This window comes from Schizophyllum commune (assembly GCF_000143185.2).
Source record: "Schizophyllum commune H4-8 unplaced genomic scaffold SCHCOscaffold_7, whole genome shotgun sequence".
NCBI lineage: Eukaryota > Fungi > Basidiomycota > Agaricomycetes > Agaricales > Schizophyllaceae > Schizophyllum > Schizophyllum commune.
In genome coordinates, this window is record NW_026089544.1 from 1,553,956 (window position 1) to 1,570,478 (window position 16,523).

The 16,523-nt window shown below is 55.5% G+C and overlaps 6 protein-coding genes across 6 annotated transcripts; 2 read left to right on the forward strand and 4 right to left on the reverse strand.

Annotated features, from left to right (window-relative positions):
• Positions 1–174: 174 nt before the first annotated feature.
• Positions 175–456, reverse strand: SCHCODRAFT_02504957 (uncharacterized protein; the record flags this gene model as incomplete). Its single annotated transcript, XM_050343157.1, has 1 exon — positions 175–456. A coding segment is annotated over one exon (282 nt), but the record flags the coding sequence as incomplete, so codon positions are not given.
• Positions 457–1,843: 1,387 nt separating this feature from the next.
• SCHCODRAFT_01172436 (uncharacterized protein) lies at positions 1,844–2,391 on the reverse strand (the record flags this gene model as incomplete). The annotated part of the gene is made up of 4 exons (XM_003030872.2): positions 1,844–1,936; positions 1,978–2,201; positions 2,248–2,305; positions 2,377–2,391. 4 exons carry the CDS (start codon positions 2,389–2,391, stop codon positions 1,844–1,846), a joined length of 390 nt encoding a protein of 129 aa, XP_003030918.1.
• Positions 2,392–2,485: 94 nt separating this feature from the next.
• Positions 2,486–6,585, forward strand: SCHCODRAFT_01096993 (uncharacterized protein; the record flags this gene model as incomplete). The annotated part of the gene is made up of 8 exons (XM_003031264.2): positions 2,486–3,212; positions 3,584–4,213; positions 4,259–4,427; positions 5,158–5,693; positions 5,739–6,003; positions 6,052–6,297; positions 6,345–6,433; positions 6,479–6,585. The coding sequence occupies 8 exons, from the start codon at positions 2,486–2,488 to the stop codon at positions 6,583–6,585; spliced, it is 2,769 nt and encodes a 922-aa protein (XP_003031310.1).
• Positions 6,586–6,740: 155 nt separating this feature from the next.
• SCHCODRAFT_02506645 (uncharacterized protein) lies at positions 6,741–9,809 on the reverse strand (the record flags this gene model as incomplete). The annotated part of the gene is made up of 5 exons (XM_050343181.1): positions 6,741–8,227; positions 8,528–8,779; positions 8,830–9,441; positions 9,488–9,544; positions 9,590–9,809. The coding sequence occupies 5 exons, from the start codon at positions 9,807–9,809 to the stop codon at positions 6,741–6,743; spliced, it is 2,628 nt and encodes an 875-aa protein (XP_050199685.1).
• Positions 9,810–10,220: 411 nt separating this feature from the next.
• SCHCODRAFT_02506106 (uncharacterized protein) lies at positions 10,221–13,012 on the reverse strand (the record flags this gene model as incomplete). Its single annotated transcript, XM_003030870.1, has 8 exons — positions 10,221–11,606; positions 11,741–11,789; positions 11,908–11,984; positions 12,032–12,188; positions 12,235–12,591; positions 12,638–12,774; positions 12,838–12,911; positions 12,961–13,012. The coding sequence occupies 8 exons, from the start codon at positions 13,010–13,012 to the stop codon at positions 10,221–10,223; spliced, it is 2,289 nt and encodes a 762-aa protein (XP_003030916.1).
• A 756-nt stretch (positions 13,013–13,768) lies between these two features.
• On the forward strand, positions 13,769–15,876 carry SCHCODRAFT_02600489 (uncharacterized protein; the record flags this gene model as incomplete). Its single annotated transcript, XM_003031263.1, has 12 exons — positions 13,769–13,782; positions 13,832–13,981; positions 14,028–14,075; positions 14,130–14,189; positions 14,235–14,303; positions 14,351–14,419; positions 14,467–14,571; positions 14,619–14,714; positions 14,762–14,869; positions 14,913–15,286; positions 15,333–15,458; positions 15,506–15,876. 12 exons carry the CDS (start codon positions 13,769–13,771, stop codon positions 15,874–15,876), a joined length of 1,590 nt encoding a protein of 529 aa, XP_003031309.1.
• Between the last annotated feature and the right edge of the window lie 647 nt (positions 15,877–16,523).

A 16,523-nucleotide genomic window follows, 5' to 3' on the forward strand; every position in this document is an offset into this window, starting at 1 on the left:
GCGTTGCACGTCCGAAGATACTGGGATGTCCCGTAATGGGGCTGACGTCGGTACCGGGTGCAGTGATGCAGCGGTGGTGCAGATTATGGGTGGAGGCTCCTTATTCATCGGACACTTGGCACTGTTAGCTAGAGCGCGATTTTAGTACATGCCAGGAAGCCGATTGAGGTCGTATCACTGACCTCGATGACCCGGAGCCCTGCACTTTCCGCACAAGCGCGCACTTTTGACAGCGGCCGGAGGTGGCGGGGGACGGATCAGTCTAATGATCTGGACAATCTCGTCGCCATAGAGCTCCGAATTGCACCACTTGGTATGCTGCAAGAGATCGGCAGGCGAGCGGAGGCGGTGGTGGTGAGCATGATCAACAATCAAAGATAATATGTCGCTTCCCATGATAAGAGAGGCGCCAAAGTCCCGGAACCACACCTGCCCATACTGCGCTATCGTCTTCTTCGTTCCAAAACTGACGCCCTTCCCCGAACCACCATGATCAAAGCGGTCGAAAATTTTCGACACCGCGAAGATGCCTGCAGAATCGCACGAAAAGGGTGCTCAGACACTCAGATGCGCGAGCAGTGCAGTCTAACGACATGGCAGTGGGATCGGGCTTGTCGAGGGCGTCGTGGTAGCCGATGAGAGTCAGCTGAACTCGATCATCACCGCTCGCCCGCGTCCGGCAGAGGCACAGCGCAGTATCCCTCCCTCCGCATCCCTCGCGCTTGAGGCTGTCTTCGCAAAGCACATTCTGCGCACAGCGCTCGATGCTCGAAGCCGCCGAGGGAGGGATCCGTCCTTTCGATCGCCCCTATACCGCTATGAGCACCCTCGGAAGCGTTTACGCCCCATGGGCTTCTTCGATCACCGCGATCTGCCCGCGGCGCTTGGTACTGTACATGGCCTTCGATGCACTCCTGGTCATCGTGGCCTGCGTCAAGGGCGTCGTTGATGAGCGATCGATCTTACCCGATCATGCTCCCGCTGCGTCCGGCGGCGACGCCTTGGGCGACGTGGTGTTCGCCATCCCGCACTGCACGTACACACCGCACGTACGCACTGCTCGACTCTCTGCGCGGCCTTGGCCTACAGAATGGTGCTCACACGCGCCCTCCACAGCAACAAGTGCACACCAGTGCACGGTCGCCGTCGATCTAGTGGGCGGTCCGCGCACCCATTCCCCATCTCGCATATAATATATATACATCTTGCAGACATACAATGTGCTTATTTACTTACACCGCAAACCCTCTGCTTCCCACTTGAATTGTCAATCATACATTCTGTGGCTATTCGGGTGTTTACCACCATACGGGGGCCTATTTGCAGAGCCAAACGAGCCACACACTGCTCAATAGGACCCTCCGTATTCGACGTCGAAGGGAGGCCACCCGCGTGTTCAAGACGAGCAATTCTAGCGATGATATTCAAGACCATGGGAGCTGAGGGGGGATAGGATGTAAGCACGGCGTATCGGAGAGACCAGGAAGCGACCCCAAGTTGGGGGAGGGGGTAGCCGCAATGGTGATTCGGTACGTTGTTTGGCTCCGTAGCACACTGTTAGCACACTTTGTGTAGTACGGGCACCCCATATGTTGGTGAGTTAGGAATGAAATGACTTAACTCATCCTTTACAACCCACCCCCACTTTCCAAACCGTCCGAACCACATACTTCGCCGCGACCAATCACATCCGTTTGCTCTCACGTGCGTTCTAGACCACTCCCTTTCCCTCCACCCCTATCACTCTTTAAGAAACTTCCGTTGCCAGCTCACTCGCGTGCCTCGATGACATTCATTTTTCCGTTTCTTCTCTACATCCCCATCAATACCCTTTTCTCAGCTACTAAGACAGTGCCTCAAGCGCTCCGTACATCTCGTCTCGCGCCCGGTCCAGCTTGCTCCTAAGGGTGTCTCGCTCGATGATGAGCGCAGCATTCTACGACGTCAGCTTCGCCAATGCAGGTACCTATCACATACCAAGTTCTTAACGCTCGCAAGGTCCTCTTCCAAGTCCGCGAGCTCTCGGTCCCGCGCCTCTCGTTCTTTGGCCACCTCCTTCTTCAGATTATCCACTTGCCTAGCAAGCTTCCTGATTCTCGCCTCCCTCACAATGACGGTACACCTCAGGTTCGTCTCTACATTCTCTTCCGCGTCCACATCGATGGGACTGCGTTTGGACGTGCCAGGATAAGGAGGAGGAGCTATTCCTGGGGGTTAGGTTTATTCGGGGGCGGCATCGACACGCACCATATGGCGTTATTCGCGCTGTCTTCTTCTTTCCCGGAGCCATCGCGCGTGCTGGTAACTGCGTAAAAGGGCCAGTTCAGGGGAAAGGCGCGTTTGGGCTGCGACCCTTGCCTCCACATTTAGACGTACGCGATGTCTCGTCATGTCACGCCGGTCCGCGGTTCGCGCTACACATCTTCGACGATAGGACCCGACGATTGTCTCTCATCCGAACACCTCACAATATCTCTGCATCGCGATGGCTCCTCTCGGGCACGCCGTCTCGCTTCCCCCCGCCATGTACTTCCCCCAGGAAATCTTCGACCACATCGTCGATTTCTGCGATCAGGCCTCCCTACTTCCCCTCCTTCTCACTTCTCGACGCCTCCACTCTCGCGTTGTACGTCGTCTCTACTCCTCTGTGCGATACCATCCCTCTATCCACACCAACTTCATGGCGTCTCCTCATGTCTTTCGGCACACAACGGCTTTACAGGTCGACGCGCCCTTCACCACTCCCATCCCGGTCATGGACAACGTCGTACAAATGTGGTGGCGACCGCTCTTATCCGGACCCTCTCTTTTGACCACCCTCAACTCTCTTCCCGCCTTGCGACGCCTTCGTGTCGATGACCCTTTGCGGACATCGGGTGCTGTGCTCCGCGTGGTGTCTAGTCTTCCCCCCTCGTTGGAGGTGCTGTCCCTCGTAGTGGAGAGTGCGCACATGTACTCGCTCAATCCTACGGCTCACAAAGGACGGTTGCACAATCTCTCCACTTTATGTATTCGTTTTATGCGGGCCTACCAGTACAGTCCTGTCACCATGCTGTACTTCGCCAACGTTGCCCCCAACGTCACCCATGTCTCTTTCCCATCAGGCCTACTCGTCTGTGCAATGCGACATTCGACTGCGGTTTTGAAGTCGTGCACGTCTCTACACGCCGGTTTGGTACCGATCCAGGGGTATGGCGAATCAGACCGGATAGGTGCGCTACAGTTTTATCTCCATCGCCACGCGGCTGACTTGCTTCAGAAGCCATATCCCCCCCGCGCTTGAAGTCTCCGTCTTTCGACATCGGCAGTCCCGGTTTTTCCGATCGACGTCGTGTGGCAGAGCTATCCGCCTTCTTCGCGCGTCACGATTGCGGCGATCTATAGACATGTGTCGTGGATATCCGCTCGTCTCATCCGTCCGCTCCCGTGTATGTTTGTTGAAGACATACTTCTCAGACTTGGACGGTCTCCCGCCTTAATAGCACTTCGGTTGCCCCTCGCTGAATCATGACCGTCTGCCCGCGCATTCCACTTGAATTACTTTTTCTCATCGTCCGTGAGAGCGACAGGCCGACCTTGGCAGTGCTCTTACGGACCACATCGGCACTTTCTCGCGAAGCAGCACCTCTATTCTTCGCAAGCATTCATATCGCCTCGACCGCATCTATCGATTTGCTCTCAAAGGCGCTCGATCGTGGACAGTTGGATTCCTCTTGGCCTCGCCGACTCCAAATCATCCACCTTCCTGTGCGTCTCCCCTATTTTGACAATGTGACTACCATCCGGTGGATCGTTCGTCACTGCGACAGTCGCACTTTCTCGCCCGTTGCGCTTAGGGCTGCGTTGTCTGGCTTCCCATCACTCGTATCCCTGGCGCTCCACAACGGCCCGCGCACTTCGTCCGAGCTCAGCCTCGTGCTATCTCCGCTCGCGCGTCGGCTGCATACCTTGGAGTTGGCTTTCCCTCCTTCTTTCCTCGTCGCAACAACCCTCCGGCCGCACTTTTTGGTTCTACGTAACCTCATCTTTGGTGACGGTCACCCTTGCGATCTCGGTGCGCTCTTCGCCGAGATGTGGGAAGACCGAAGCTCTATTGAGCGCCTTCGCATCCCGGCCTTTTGCACGTGGGATGTTCTGCGGAATGTGTTGCGCTTCGTCGCCCCCACCCTTCGTCGTCTCGACGTCGATGTACTCACGTCCGTGGAGATGTACAGTGAGTGCTTTGCTCTTTCTTCCACTCGAAACTGACATTTCCTAGCGTTCTTTTCTGTGCCTGCAATGGCACGTCTTTCGTCAGTAAGATTCGAGATTCGCCACCCTTGGGACGACTCCCGACGTGAACTTTCCTTCGTCCAAGACTTCATGTGGATTATGAGGTCTACTCAGGAGCGTTCTTTTCCGGCGTTAACTACTATTGACTTGCATGTGTACGCGAAGACCTGCTCGAGCATGATGCTCTGCGACGTCGAGCCCTGCGCACTCTTTTGTGAAGGAGATGGGCCGTCAGACGTCAATTGGTATAGGTGGTGCCACCTTGTACTAGGGCGTACTCTTCACCTCCACATTTACTTTTACTCGCCCACGGTAGAACGAGCGCGATTGCGGACGGCAGTGTTCCAGCGTTTATCCTTCCTGGGTTCGCGGCTGAAAATACTTATCATTGACGAGTAGGCAGTATACAATCGCATGACGCATTTTGGACTACAGGGCGAGTCGTGCGTGGACAAAATCGGCAGGATTTCCTTTTGCGAGAGGGAAAGGAGTCTTAAACCCAACCCTATCGCTCTCGCCGGGCCTGCGTGCCCATCGGTCCCGAAAGCGTGCGACCCCAGGCAGAGCACGTGGTAGCTCGTGATTGTCGGCACTTCGCTTTAGCTCCCGCAGTATCCGCCCTCGTCCCAGGTCCTGCTCGCGCTTGACCCGACGTCTTGCCGTCCCGCTTTTCTTTTCAGATTGTCTCTGTCCTAGAGGTCTCGATGCGGACAGTCCGCGCGATGAGACACGGAGCTGTCTCGTATACCCGCTGACGCCGACGACGATGGCTCAGTGTCGGTATTCGTCCCAGGTTGCGCCCTCGTTTATAAGAGGCCGCGTCAACGATCGTTCCTCATGGCGCGTATCACAGATATGTGAGCTACTTTGCTTCTCATAAGGCAGCGGACTAACAGTAGACAGCGACGACACATGCGACGATGACCTTCTGAGCTCTTTGACGCCGAAGGAGATGTTTTCTCTCGCACGTACATGCGCCATCATGCACAGCAAGGTTCAGAACTACCTCAGACGCGCATTCAATATCGACGCCGCCCTCGAGCGCTTCATCCCGCAGGACAAGATCAGTACCTTCCGCGACATGCAGCACTCTACGGACGCCATCATATCCGGGTCGTTCGCTCTTCGATTCCTGGGACGCTATGACTGGGAAGTCAACGACCTGGATCTTTACGTAGAAGAGCGATGTGTCGAAGAAGTCCGCGACTGCCTCGTCGACATAGGGTACCGATACCGCGCGCGGGCTGACCAGGTCCGCGATTTCGATGCAGAGCTCGATCGGTCTCTTTCGCGTGCAGATGATGACCACTACCCCATCGACGCATTGAAAGCAGCGTTCAACTTTCACATGGGTAAGCGGACTATCCAGCTGCTCGTCACGGGGTCGGCTGTCTTGGACGTCGTGCTACGCTTTCATAGCAGTAAGTCGGCTCTCCCTTTGTCTTTTCTTTGCTGAAAACGATTAGCGGCTGTGATGAACGTGATCACGCACTCTACTGCATATGCGCTTTATCCGGAGACTACCTTCCACGAGCGAAGGTCGCTTTGGATGCGGCCTCTGTGCGAATCGGAGAAGCTGCAAGTCGCATATGAGAAGTACGAGGATCGCGGGTTCCGAATGGTTCAATCCATCCATCGGAGCGAAGCCGCTGACGCTGCGTGCGAGCTGGGAAAGCGCTTTCGGTGGATTGGCGACGCCATGACTTGGGTTCTCCCTCTACCCGCAACTGGGTGCGTTTACTTTCTATCCCTTCTCTGCAACGGTCTCATGTGCAACAGTGACTTTCCTATCGAGTACGAGGACAAAGAGGATCACGCGAAGTACCGGTCTTGGCGTCTACAGTACCACAAGCGAACTACCGCAGACGGCGACGTCCTCCTTGTCCCCTCTATGCATACCTGTGTCTTAAGCGCGCATCCGGTGAGCAGGCACGCGTACGATGTGACGGGTATGACGTTCGCGTACCCCTCCATGAGAGTCGAGTTCAAAGCGTTGGCCCGAGATCATACCTCTCATCCGTCGTAGTACGTGGTGACCTCCACGTGCTTGTAACTGTTCTGACTGCCTCCAGCTGGCTCCCAAAAGACTGCGATTTTATTGGTCGCCATGTATGCGAGGGTATGTCCCTTCGCCGGCAATCGATGCCCGCATATCGGCCCGGTCAGTTCTCCATATCCCGGACGAGCGTTCACTGACGCCATTCAGCGCCGAAGACGAAGAAGACCGTCCCGCTGTCGAAGCGCATCCCTTCCTTTGCTACACGGTTGGAAGGGTATCAGCGTGCGTTGCGCATGCGAGGCATGGTCTCATGAGGTGTTGAACAGGTGTCAAACCGAAAAGGGGGGAGTAAAATAGTTCATGGCCGCATTCGCATTCGCCCTTACACTACTATGCGAAGTCAATAACGTGCTTTGAACTCTTATAATCGCCTGAAATTGCTTAAGGACAATGCGCCACCCTGGTGAGTTCATTCCACATCTCCTGTGTCGTCGCAGACCACTAGCTCCGTCTCATCGTACTCGATGCGGCGCATGCCACTCCTCCCATTCCTGGTCGCCATGAAGTGATCAATTATCGTCGTGATCCAAGCGTGATTGCTGCGACCTCGAAAAGAAACCTTGCGGAGGGCGGGTAGCGCAGCTGAGTTGTTGACCAGGTAGCGCACAACAGCGATTCCGAATGGCGCAGCTCTGGGGACATCCCAGGATGAATCAATGGCCAGTGTATGGAGTGTTCCCAAGCGCTCTACACATCCGGACAGGTCCGATTCTTGAGCAGTGCAACAGGTGTACACGAACGACAGCGATTTGAGGGCGCAGCGCGACAGCGCCAAGAAGGTGGACAGGGTGGCGAAAACGGAGTGATGGACGTAGCCGTCGTCTAGGAATGACAGTCGTACGGTTTCGGTCGCAGGTGCGCAGAGGAACCAGAGGAGAGCGCTTGCAGACTCTGCGAGTGCCAGAATCGCGAGGGATGGTAGAAAGATTGTCGCCGAGTTGCGCTGGGGAGAGCCGTCCACAAAGTTGCATCGTAAGTCGAGAGCAGTGATGAGGTTACAGTTGACTAGGAGGTCGTGAGCGAACTTGAAGGGTGGTCCAGGATAGGCGTGGACGACGAGGTCGCGCAGCGTCGGCATAGACGGCGCGGCGTACTTCTCGTGTCGCGAGATGCCGTCGATGGAGACAATGTGGAGTGAGTGAAGCTTGCGTAGCTTTGATAGCATCTGCAAGGCAAATCGGTCGTCGTCGCCACGCAAGGACAATTTAAGCCGGTGGAGAGAGTGAAAGCAGGGTGATGTCAAGACTGCAAGTGAGTCCCACTGCGCCCTCAGCTCCAGCGTCCGAATGGTGTTGTGGAGGTCGGACATGAAGTCCACCAGAGGTGAGAGCTCCAGCTCCCAGTTCCACCGTACATGGAGAGGCGCAAGCTGGCAGAGAGGAGTTACGTTGGAAAAGTGTTCCCAGGGCAATGTACGCCGATGTGAACCATTTTCGAAGACGGGCCGGCTATGTCGCAGCGCGAGAGAAGTCCAAAGTGATACTGTTTCTCGTGCGATGTTGCGCCACCGTCTAGACACCACGCAAATTGTAGTCGCGAAGTAAGGAGCGCAATGGAAGGGGTCCTCAAGGTCTCGTGCGAGCGACAGAAAGACTAGCCGAAGGGTGTCGTCGGTTAAAAGGCGAACAGGTGCATTGAGCCCTTTAGTGACGCAAAGCTGGCGAGCCAGCTCTTTTTTCACCGATTCTAGTCGGCGCAGTTCGTCGTCGCAGTCGTGCAGTGCAGAGCGCAGACGAACTTGCAGCTCTCCTAGCGTCGCGCGGTCGGCGCAAGACAGTGCAGCAGCGTTGGCGAGTTCAGTTTCTGGCGCCGCTGCACGCGCGTAGTTGCGAAGCTTGAATAGCGTGTTGCTGAGCATGGGCGGTTGTGTTGACGGAGGAAGCGGAGGCAGATCTGCTCGCATGGGAGCGCGCGCGTCAGAGTCACGTGTAATACGCGCGACGCGACGAGCATCTCTGCACGGCCGGCTTTTGGCCATCTCGCCACCAATCCTCAATCCTTTACAAAAGCAATAGGTACGGCTCGCGTTGACATTGTCACTTGGTGTTCTTTACAGTGCCGAAGTCATCTAATCAATAAATCTAATCCGCTGCACTCCGACTTTGTCTTGCAAGTATGTCAGCCTTCTAGTACGGAGGGCGGTAAAAGCTGGCTTGCAATGAGATACATCGCCAATTTCTAAGATGAGCGGCATACCTGAGCCGTCAGGTAGGGGGTCTTGTGTGAAAGCAACACGGCGCCAGTGAGGGAGCTGCAGTATAGGCGACGCTCGGGTGTAGTCGCTCTCTTCCGCGGTGTTTGCGTCGTAGTTTTGTACGATCAGGTCTGCTTGACCAGGCAGTACAAATGAGTGAAACCCGTCGAGAAGGGAAATGACCGGCCAATGCACGACTACTGCCTCTAGGTTCACCAGCGAACAGGCAAAGTCCTTAAAAGTACTGGAATAGTCTAAGTCGAATAGTCAGTGACGTTGGTGTGGAGCGATTGGCATGAAATACCTATGCTTGAGCCGCGACAGAGGTGAAAGACTTCCAGCGTTGAGCTCGCGTCGCCCAGCAGGCGCTCGAGAAGACTCCAATCGTGAGACATGTTGCGCCGCGTGAAGACAGTCAGGTTCAAGAGCGCGGGGAAGTAGATTTGCTCCAACAGCGCTCGCAAGCCGTCCGACAGGTCGACTTCGAGAGTCTCCGCGACCATAAAAATGCGCCCATAGTCCAACGCACTGTGCTCGTCGACAGGGTCCCATTGAGACCCCCAGTGATTGTCAACGACAGGCGCGGACTTCAGCTGGATAGACTTGATGAAGCTGTACAGCGGTCGCCCGACAGACGACGGGACGCGAGCAAGAACGAAATGAAGAGAAGACCGCGGTGGGTTGATGAGCTCCAGCCGCTCCAGTCTCTCCATCATGTCGTCCATCGTAGGTAGCGTCCACTCTCTCTCCATGTCGCTGTACCACGACCCATCACCGCTCTTCCCAAAGACTACGGCAGTAAGGTGGCGCGGCTTCATCGCAGCAAGGATCCGAACGAATGATGTGGTATCATCTGCCCATTTTTCCGGTAGGACGATTGTTCGGACGTATTCGCTGATTTCTTCCTCCGCGATAGCTTTCGAATAGTAAGCAAGTGCGACCATACGTTTGATCAGACTTACGATCAATGGCTACGGTACCGTCGAGACCGGGAATCGAGCGGAAGAATGCGTCCAGCGCTACGAGGGAGGTCAGTCAGACTCCGGCAGCAAGGAGCAACGCACGTGTAGGTCTACTGTGGCCAAACAAAAGTAACCACTCTCGAAAACTTAGATAGTTGGTAGACTTCACGACGACAGTGCGCCATCGCAGTAGTCGAGCCACGCTCTGCGCGGACTTGCACGAGTTAGAGACGTTAAGCAGGTCTTCTTTGCTACATAGCAGACATATGCGCATAAGAAGTTCCGGTGCTAGACGTTGAAAGGGCGAAGGCGACACGGGCATGGTGGCGGGAAAGATCAAGAGAGAGAGTGAAAGCCTTGTACCTCTGCCCCCTTCGCCCGCCCGAAAACCCGATTCAAATTGACCAAGTACCGCCCGCGACCGAGCGCTCGAGTTTTTCCAGTGACAGCGGGGGCAGATATCGACGATTTCTTTTCCGTCGAGTCGTCATCACTTGTGACCGTCGTCGGCAGTACGCAGTTACTCCTGAGACATTCAGAATCACTTTTACAATACGGCACTGACGATAGCTTGAATGGTCAAAGCCAGGTGAGTAGTAGGTGTGTGATGTTTGTAGCAACATGCAAAAGGGTCTGCTTCTCCGCGCGTCAGTCGCCTGACGTACGTCATTTTGTCACTTGATGTCACGGTTCGCATTTCGATTCCCGTCGTGACAAAACCCAAAATGCTACATTATATGTCGATTCCAGCGATGTCACTGTAGAATTCCTTCATTGCCACCACCCCCCCACTTTTGGCTCTCTCTCCTGTCCTAGAAACCCAAAGCGCCGTGATGGCAGATGCGACGCGAGCCCGATAGTGGTGGCACGGTCCCCGAAGGTCAGCGTTGAGCAGGTTCGGCAACACGAGACTATCATGCCGCGTCAAGCGCTGCACCACCACTTCTCCAAATGATCCTGCGGCGCAAGCGTCCCAGCTGTCGTGAACGTGAAGGTTGCTGATAGCGGGCATGCGCTCTAAGCAACGATCCATATCGTCAGGGTAAACGGTGCACCACACGCGCGAGAATGCCAGGGTCGACAGAGCGCAAGCCGACGTCGTCACGAAGTCGGAGATCGCCGCGAACAGCGAGCCATGTACGTCGTTGTTGTCGACAACAGACAGCGAGAGACTCTCCGCTCCGGGTGCGATTATTGTACGGAGAAGACAGCAAGCAGAGTCTGCCAGGACGAGAGAAGTTAAGCTCTTGAGGTGAATCGAAAGGCCGTCTCCAGGAGCACGATTCGCGAATGTACAGCGTAGCTCAAGGGAGGATATATTCGAGCAGCCGCGCAGAGTCGCGCTGATGAATGAGAAAGGTGGTCCAGGGATCAGCTGCATAGAAAGTTCGCGGAGGTTGGGCAACGTCGGGGCGGAGGGCTTGCATGGACCGAAAGGGCCAACGTCGTTGTAGGACACACGCAGGTGCGCGAGGTGAGACAAGCTATTAACGTGGTCGAGCATGAACCGGTAGAGTCCGCCGCATAGAGTGAGATCGAGGCGCGTGAGCGAAAGAAACACGCCCGACTTCAGGTAGGCGAGAGACTCCCACTGCGCGGTGAGCTCCAGCGTTTGAATGATGTTCGGCAGCTGAGCGCTAATCACGACCAAAGGAGCCACGTCGAAGTCCCAGTTCCAGCGGATGTTGATCGGTGCCGAAGCGCAAAGAGCTGCAAGGACCGGCAGGTGGTCCCAGGGCGTCGTGCGTCTCGGTATGCCCCGGACGGTCACCACTCGCGCCCTTCTAAGAGAGAGATGTGTCCAAAGGGTTGCAGTCGATCGAGCTACGGCGCGCCATCGGCGAGATACCGCGCAAATGGTGAGAGCAAAGTAGTCGACGCAGTGATAAGGGTTTTTGAATGTGGTCTGTATGCACTTGAATACCAGTCGCAAGATGTCATCGGGCAGGCGCTGAATGGAAGAGAGTGATGCGGCAATAGCGGCGAGTCGTTTGCGAAGAGCGAGATCGATACATCTGAGGCGTTGTCGTTCTGCGTTGCAGTCTTCGAGGGCGTCTCGAAGGCGGTTTGTTGTCGCGGCTACTGCAGTGGCGTCGACTCCCGTCGCCAAAGCATCTTCCTGCAGAACGCTAGAGGCAGTAACCGCAGTGGATTTGTAGAGTCGCGTCAAGCGATCGCTCAACATGGCAGTAACGAGACAAGAAGGGCGGCCGGTGTCGACGCACGTGGGCTAGTCCTTTATTGATTACGTACATGTGCCCGAGCGTCCTCCAAAGTCAGCACGCTTCGAAAACTCCTGATTCTGAGTGAAATTAGGCAAGACCGATACGCTACATGTGGGCTCGTATTACAGCGCTTATTCGTCGAGCGACATCCGCCTACTCCTCTTAGGGGGTGGTGCCAGGGTGCCTGCGAAAGACAAATCCGCGCGCTTGAGGGGAGGAGGCTTGTCATCCTTCACTTGAAAGTCCTCTAGGGTCGCCGTCGTCCCTGCCTCCTGGTGATGGTTAGTAGCATGTCGGCACACAAGCTATCGCGACTCACCCTAGTCAGTGACGAGTCCATGAGAGCCACTGCCTTCAGGACGTTAAGCATCTTCCAAGCGTGCTTGCCTGACCTCGGCATCGGCACAAGAACGAACGATAACTTGCAAGTGACGAGGTCGCCGATTTTGATGGCGGTGGGAGAGCAAGAGGTGTATCTACGACAAGTCAGCTTGTGCGGACGCGATGAGACGACGTACTCACCTGCCGGTCCCGGTATTCGCGTCCGTATCGTACTCGAAGTACTGAACGACATTCTGACGAGAATGCACGAAGGTGTCCGACGTGAGGGCCTGCAGGTGGTTATAGGGGTCGATGTCCTTGCTAAAGGGAATGATATCCTTTCCCTCTACGTCTTTCCTGTGCGAAAAGTAGCGCATGCTTGCGCAAAGAGCGGGACCAAGGTCAGTACCGATCTGGTCGCTCTTCTGAACAGATCCGCCGACGCTGCGTTCGAAAAGCTGGCGAATGCTTTCGACGTCGCGCACGGCGTCCGTGAATGCATCCGTGTCAAAACCGGCGATGGTGAGCCCTTGGCGAACGAAGCGTGCTTTGTTCTCCCTAAGAATTTGTTAGTGTACATCAATCGTTAGGCGAAGAGACGTACGATAGCTGCCGTTGCACTGGTGGGAGGTCCGTGTCAAGTACGACGCCGCTGACCTCTAGTACGAGCTCCGTGGAAGACAAAATGTCGGAAGCGATGCGAGCGCGTCCGTTTTGATAGTCTACTACGGCAACCCTGGTCTGGATGGACTGATTCTGCTTGATTTTATGAGCAACATTCAGGCGACGCGACCAGCGGCGAACCTGGAGAAATGCTCCAAGGGTAGAGTCAGCGGCAATCGCCTTGCGAGACGACGTGAGCCACTCCAATCTGTCTTCTGCAAGGAAGATCAGTAACGATAATGGCGACGAGTAATGGAGCCTGACCTGCGGCGTCAAAATCGTAGCATCGCGGGAACTTGTCGGTGGCGGTTGCCATGGTTGGTGGGTGAGTGACTAGCGTTGTTGTAGCCCTTTTATACTGTCCCCTCTTGCCGGGGAGGGGGGTGTAGAAGGGGAGGAGGCAGTACACCTCAGCCTAGTTTCGCAGTTGAGTCCGACCTCGCGTTCGACCGTGGCTTCAGTCTGGTTTTGCGGGGTTGACTTCGACTTCGGCTTCCAATCTGGTCAGCCTTCGCACAGGTTAGGCCACATTCGCCTCCCATTGCCCGTTTACCTCGCATGACGATGGTCTGGTCCCTCCCGCTTCTGCGGTGTACGGTGAGATGTCGCACACATCCGCCTGTTCGAGGAGCCCGAGAGACGAGACATGCGGATGTAGCAAAACTTCTAGGACAGACACTGAGGGAAAGCGAGACATTGAGTCAGTTTTCCGCTCTACTCGTGAAGGCAACGTATGCGACATGGATCAAGGATGGAGGAACGCGCTTACCTCCTTGGGAGGCGGATCAGAAATGAGCGCACATGTGCCCATGCGAGACGGATCAAGACGCGCGCACATGGGCGCAGCAAATGTGTGATCCGCTCCGAGTGGCTGTCCTGATCCGTAGCGGGTGTCACCTCTTTGTTGGAACGTTCCATCACCATGACCGACGCCAGCTTCGACGACCGTCACTTGAGTGGGCCAACCTGGCCTGCCGACGTAGGATATAAAAGGTTGAAGAGTGTCGTTTGTCTGCAAGGGACCTTCTGAGTCTCTTCTTGCTTTTTCGAAGTTGATCGACCGTCAGTCACCATGGCCAAAGCTACGTACGTCGACGTGCTTGGCGCCCGTACAACTGACTCACATTGGTCCCAGGGAATCAACCAAGAAAAAGACTACACGACGCCTTCGAGCGACTTCGTCAGTTCCCCCCGACGACATCGTGCCGAGTCACTGCGAAGACGTGACCAACTCTGAAGGCCTTTCCGTCGGTTTGACGGACGAAGAAGGTCGTCCGAAGAATGCGTGCGTTCTCAACTGCCTTTCCGAGAAGGCACTGACGGATTCTTAGATTCATCGACGATGAGGCCGAGGAGGACAACGCCGAGGAAACCGAAATGTGCGTGAACTCTCCTTCCTCCATTCCATCCTGACCCCTTGACTCCGACTTTAGCATCGACAAGGACGAGTACGAGTTCGTTGACCACGGGGAGTCTACTGGATTAGAGGATGGGTGCGTCATCGGTTTATAAGCGCTCCCTTGACTTAACATGCGTAGCGTCCCCGCCGCCGACAATGCATTCGTCCCCGCGATCGAGGAGCATACTGCCGGTGGAGCAACTCTCGAGTGAGTGCGTTGCTCACTGACGGCAATCGCAGCTGACCACATCGCAGACACGCTGAAGGCGCCGAAGCGACGGGGCACACGAATGAGAACGAGTCGGACGGAGAACATTCAGCTCAGTGAGTATTCACTCCCCTACAATCTCGTTCCCAGCTGATGCCTTCAGCTCCCTCGAGTTGCAGGCTGCCGCTGCAAGCACTCCGGAGAACAATGGATCTCGGCCGATCGACCTCTACTTCGCGTCGTTTCAGCCGAACAAAGCCAGTCCAGCGTATGTCCCATCCCACTCGTTTCCTCACTTTCGCTGACGTCAATCAGCTACCAAGCGCTCCTCAACGACGGATGCTTCGAATGGACCGGCATCAGCGACTACGGATATTGCAACAACGTGTACAAGACCATCCATCTATACAAGTGAGCTCGTCCCACGATTGACTTCTCTTCACTCACATTCCTTTAAGGCAGGGCCCTATGTTGACTTCGTCGGCGTGGAAGCCAACGAGTCCGACCAACTTTCCCGACTTTCAACTGTCGATGAGGACATTGTATCCGGCTTTCCCCGTGATGAAGTATGTCACCTAATCATTGCGCCTGCACTTGCTGATTGGTCAGAACCATATGCAACACGCTCGCGTTCAGCGCCAGTTCTGGATTCGTCAACCTGTCCCGTGTCAACCCTGCGCGATTCATGTTCGACGACACCAACCAGACGAACGCCGCCACCCTCACTCGAATCAGCGACGCGACCACGCCCGCCTTTTGTATGTCGCTCGGCCTGATCAGAGAAGCGTTCGTCGGTCCCAACGGTCTCAATATCGAGCAAGCAGTTCGCCGCGGGATTACTCTTGCACCGTTCGAGTGCGAGGCGTACCGCATCTTCTCGTGCGCCAACGAGATCGCCAAGTTCAAAGACGAAGACCACTTTATTGTCCCGCTCTATTCTAACGGGGGCATACTGTTCGCAACGAAGCCCATCGGACCCGACGGTGCGTCTCTTCTCCTGCCTTCATCTCCACATCTCAACCTCCGCAGGTCGTCGACCCAACGTTCCGGGGTGGACAGCCGTCCAAACCCAGAAGCGACAGAAACCGGAGATGATATCTGACCGCTCCACCCAGGGACGGCGTAAGATTGGAGTTCTTGAATACGTCGACGATAGTATGTCTCCTACACTTCCCGTCGACGTGCACTTACACAATGGACAGTCCCGATTATCGACGCGCGGCGCAAGCCCGTTGCTTGGGGCACCGACACTTTTGCGCAAATCACCAACGACAAGATGTGGCCGCGGTTCACGGACAACTTGGAGAGGGATGCCGTCGCCGTCGTCGTCTACACCGTCAACCGGTGGGGACACGAGGGTATGCGCCGCCTCACCTTCAACATTAATGCCGTCGTTGTTGTTGCCGACAATATCGAGGCGGTGAGCGCCAAAGCCGCTGACACCATTGAGCGGGAGACCGCGTCGCTTGGTGTTAAGAGAAGCAGGCTCACGCGTGTTCGGCCCGACGCAGCTGGCGTCGAAGAGGCGTGCGCAGAATCCTCGACTAAGAAGCGCAAGCCCGAGGATGCTTGATTATCTCCTACTATGACGATTTCGTATGTATTGTACCACTGTCGCTACAGAATACACTGTCCTTATTGAATATGGTGTGACTGAATATGGCGTGATTGCACTTATAAATCCCTTCTACGGCAGTGCAAGGCCCCCATGCGCTGTTCACGCCTACTTGGGCTGGTGTCGACAGGTACTTTACCGATTACACTTGTGCTTCAGCCCCTCAAACTCGGTTGATCGTATCCCATCCGCTCGGTAGTCCGCATCGGCTCACGAGCCCCCCCGATGAGCATTGATTTGCGTGAGCACCGCTAACGCAGTCTTCTCGAGTCTATCAAAAAGTCTCAGACTTCTCCTTAAGTGAAGGGGCGTACCCGCTGACTGTCGGCGCAGCAGACAAGCACAAAGGTCGTAAAATCTTGTGAACGTTTAAGGTAGCTGAGTCTCGTTCGCATTGTACGACTTGATATCAATCCAGTGCGAGCCTTTCTCCCGTCTTTGCTTACTCGTTCACGCGCACGCAAGGTCACTCGCCGTCGAACAAGTCCAGGATCCTATGACGTGATGCATTACGATCTCATGTGAAAAGAAAAGGGTGTGATGTGATGTGACCGAGACGCCGCCTCCGCCGCTGTGACCGTTGTGATCGGAAAGCTGGGTGCTTC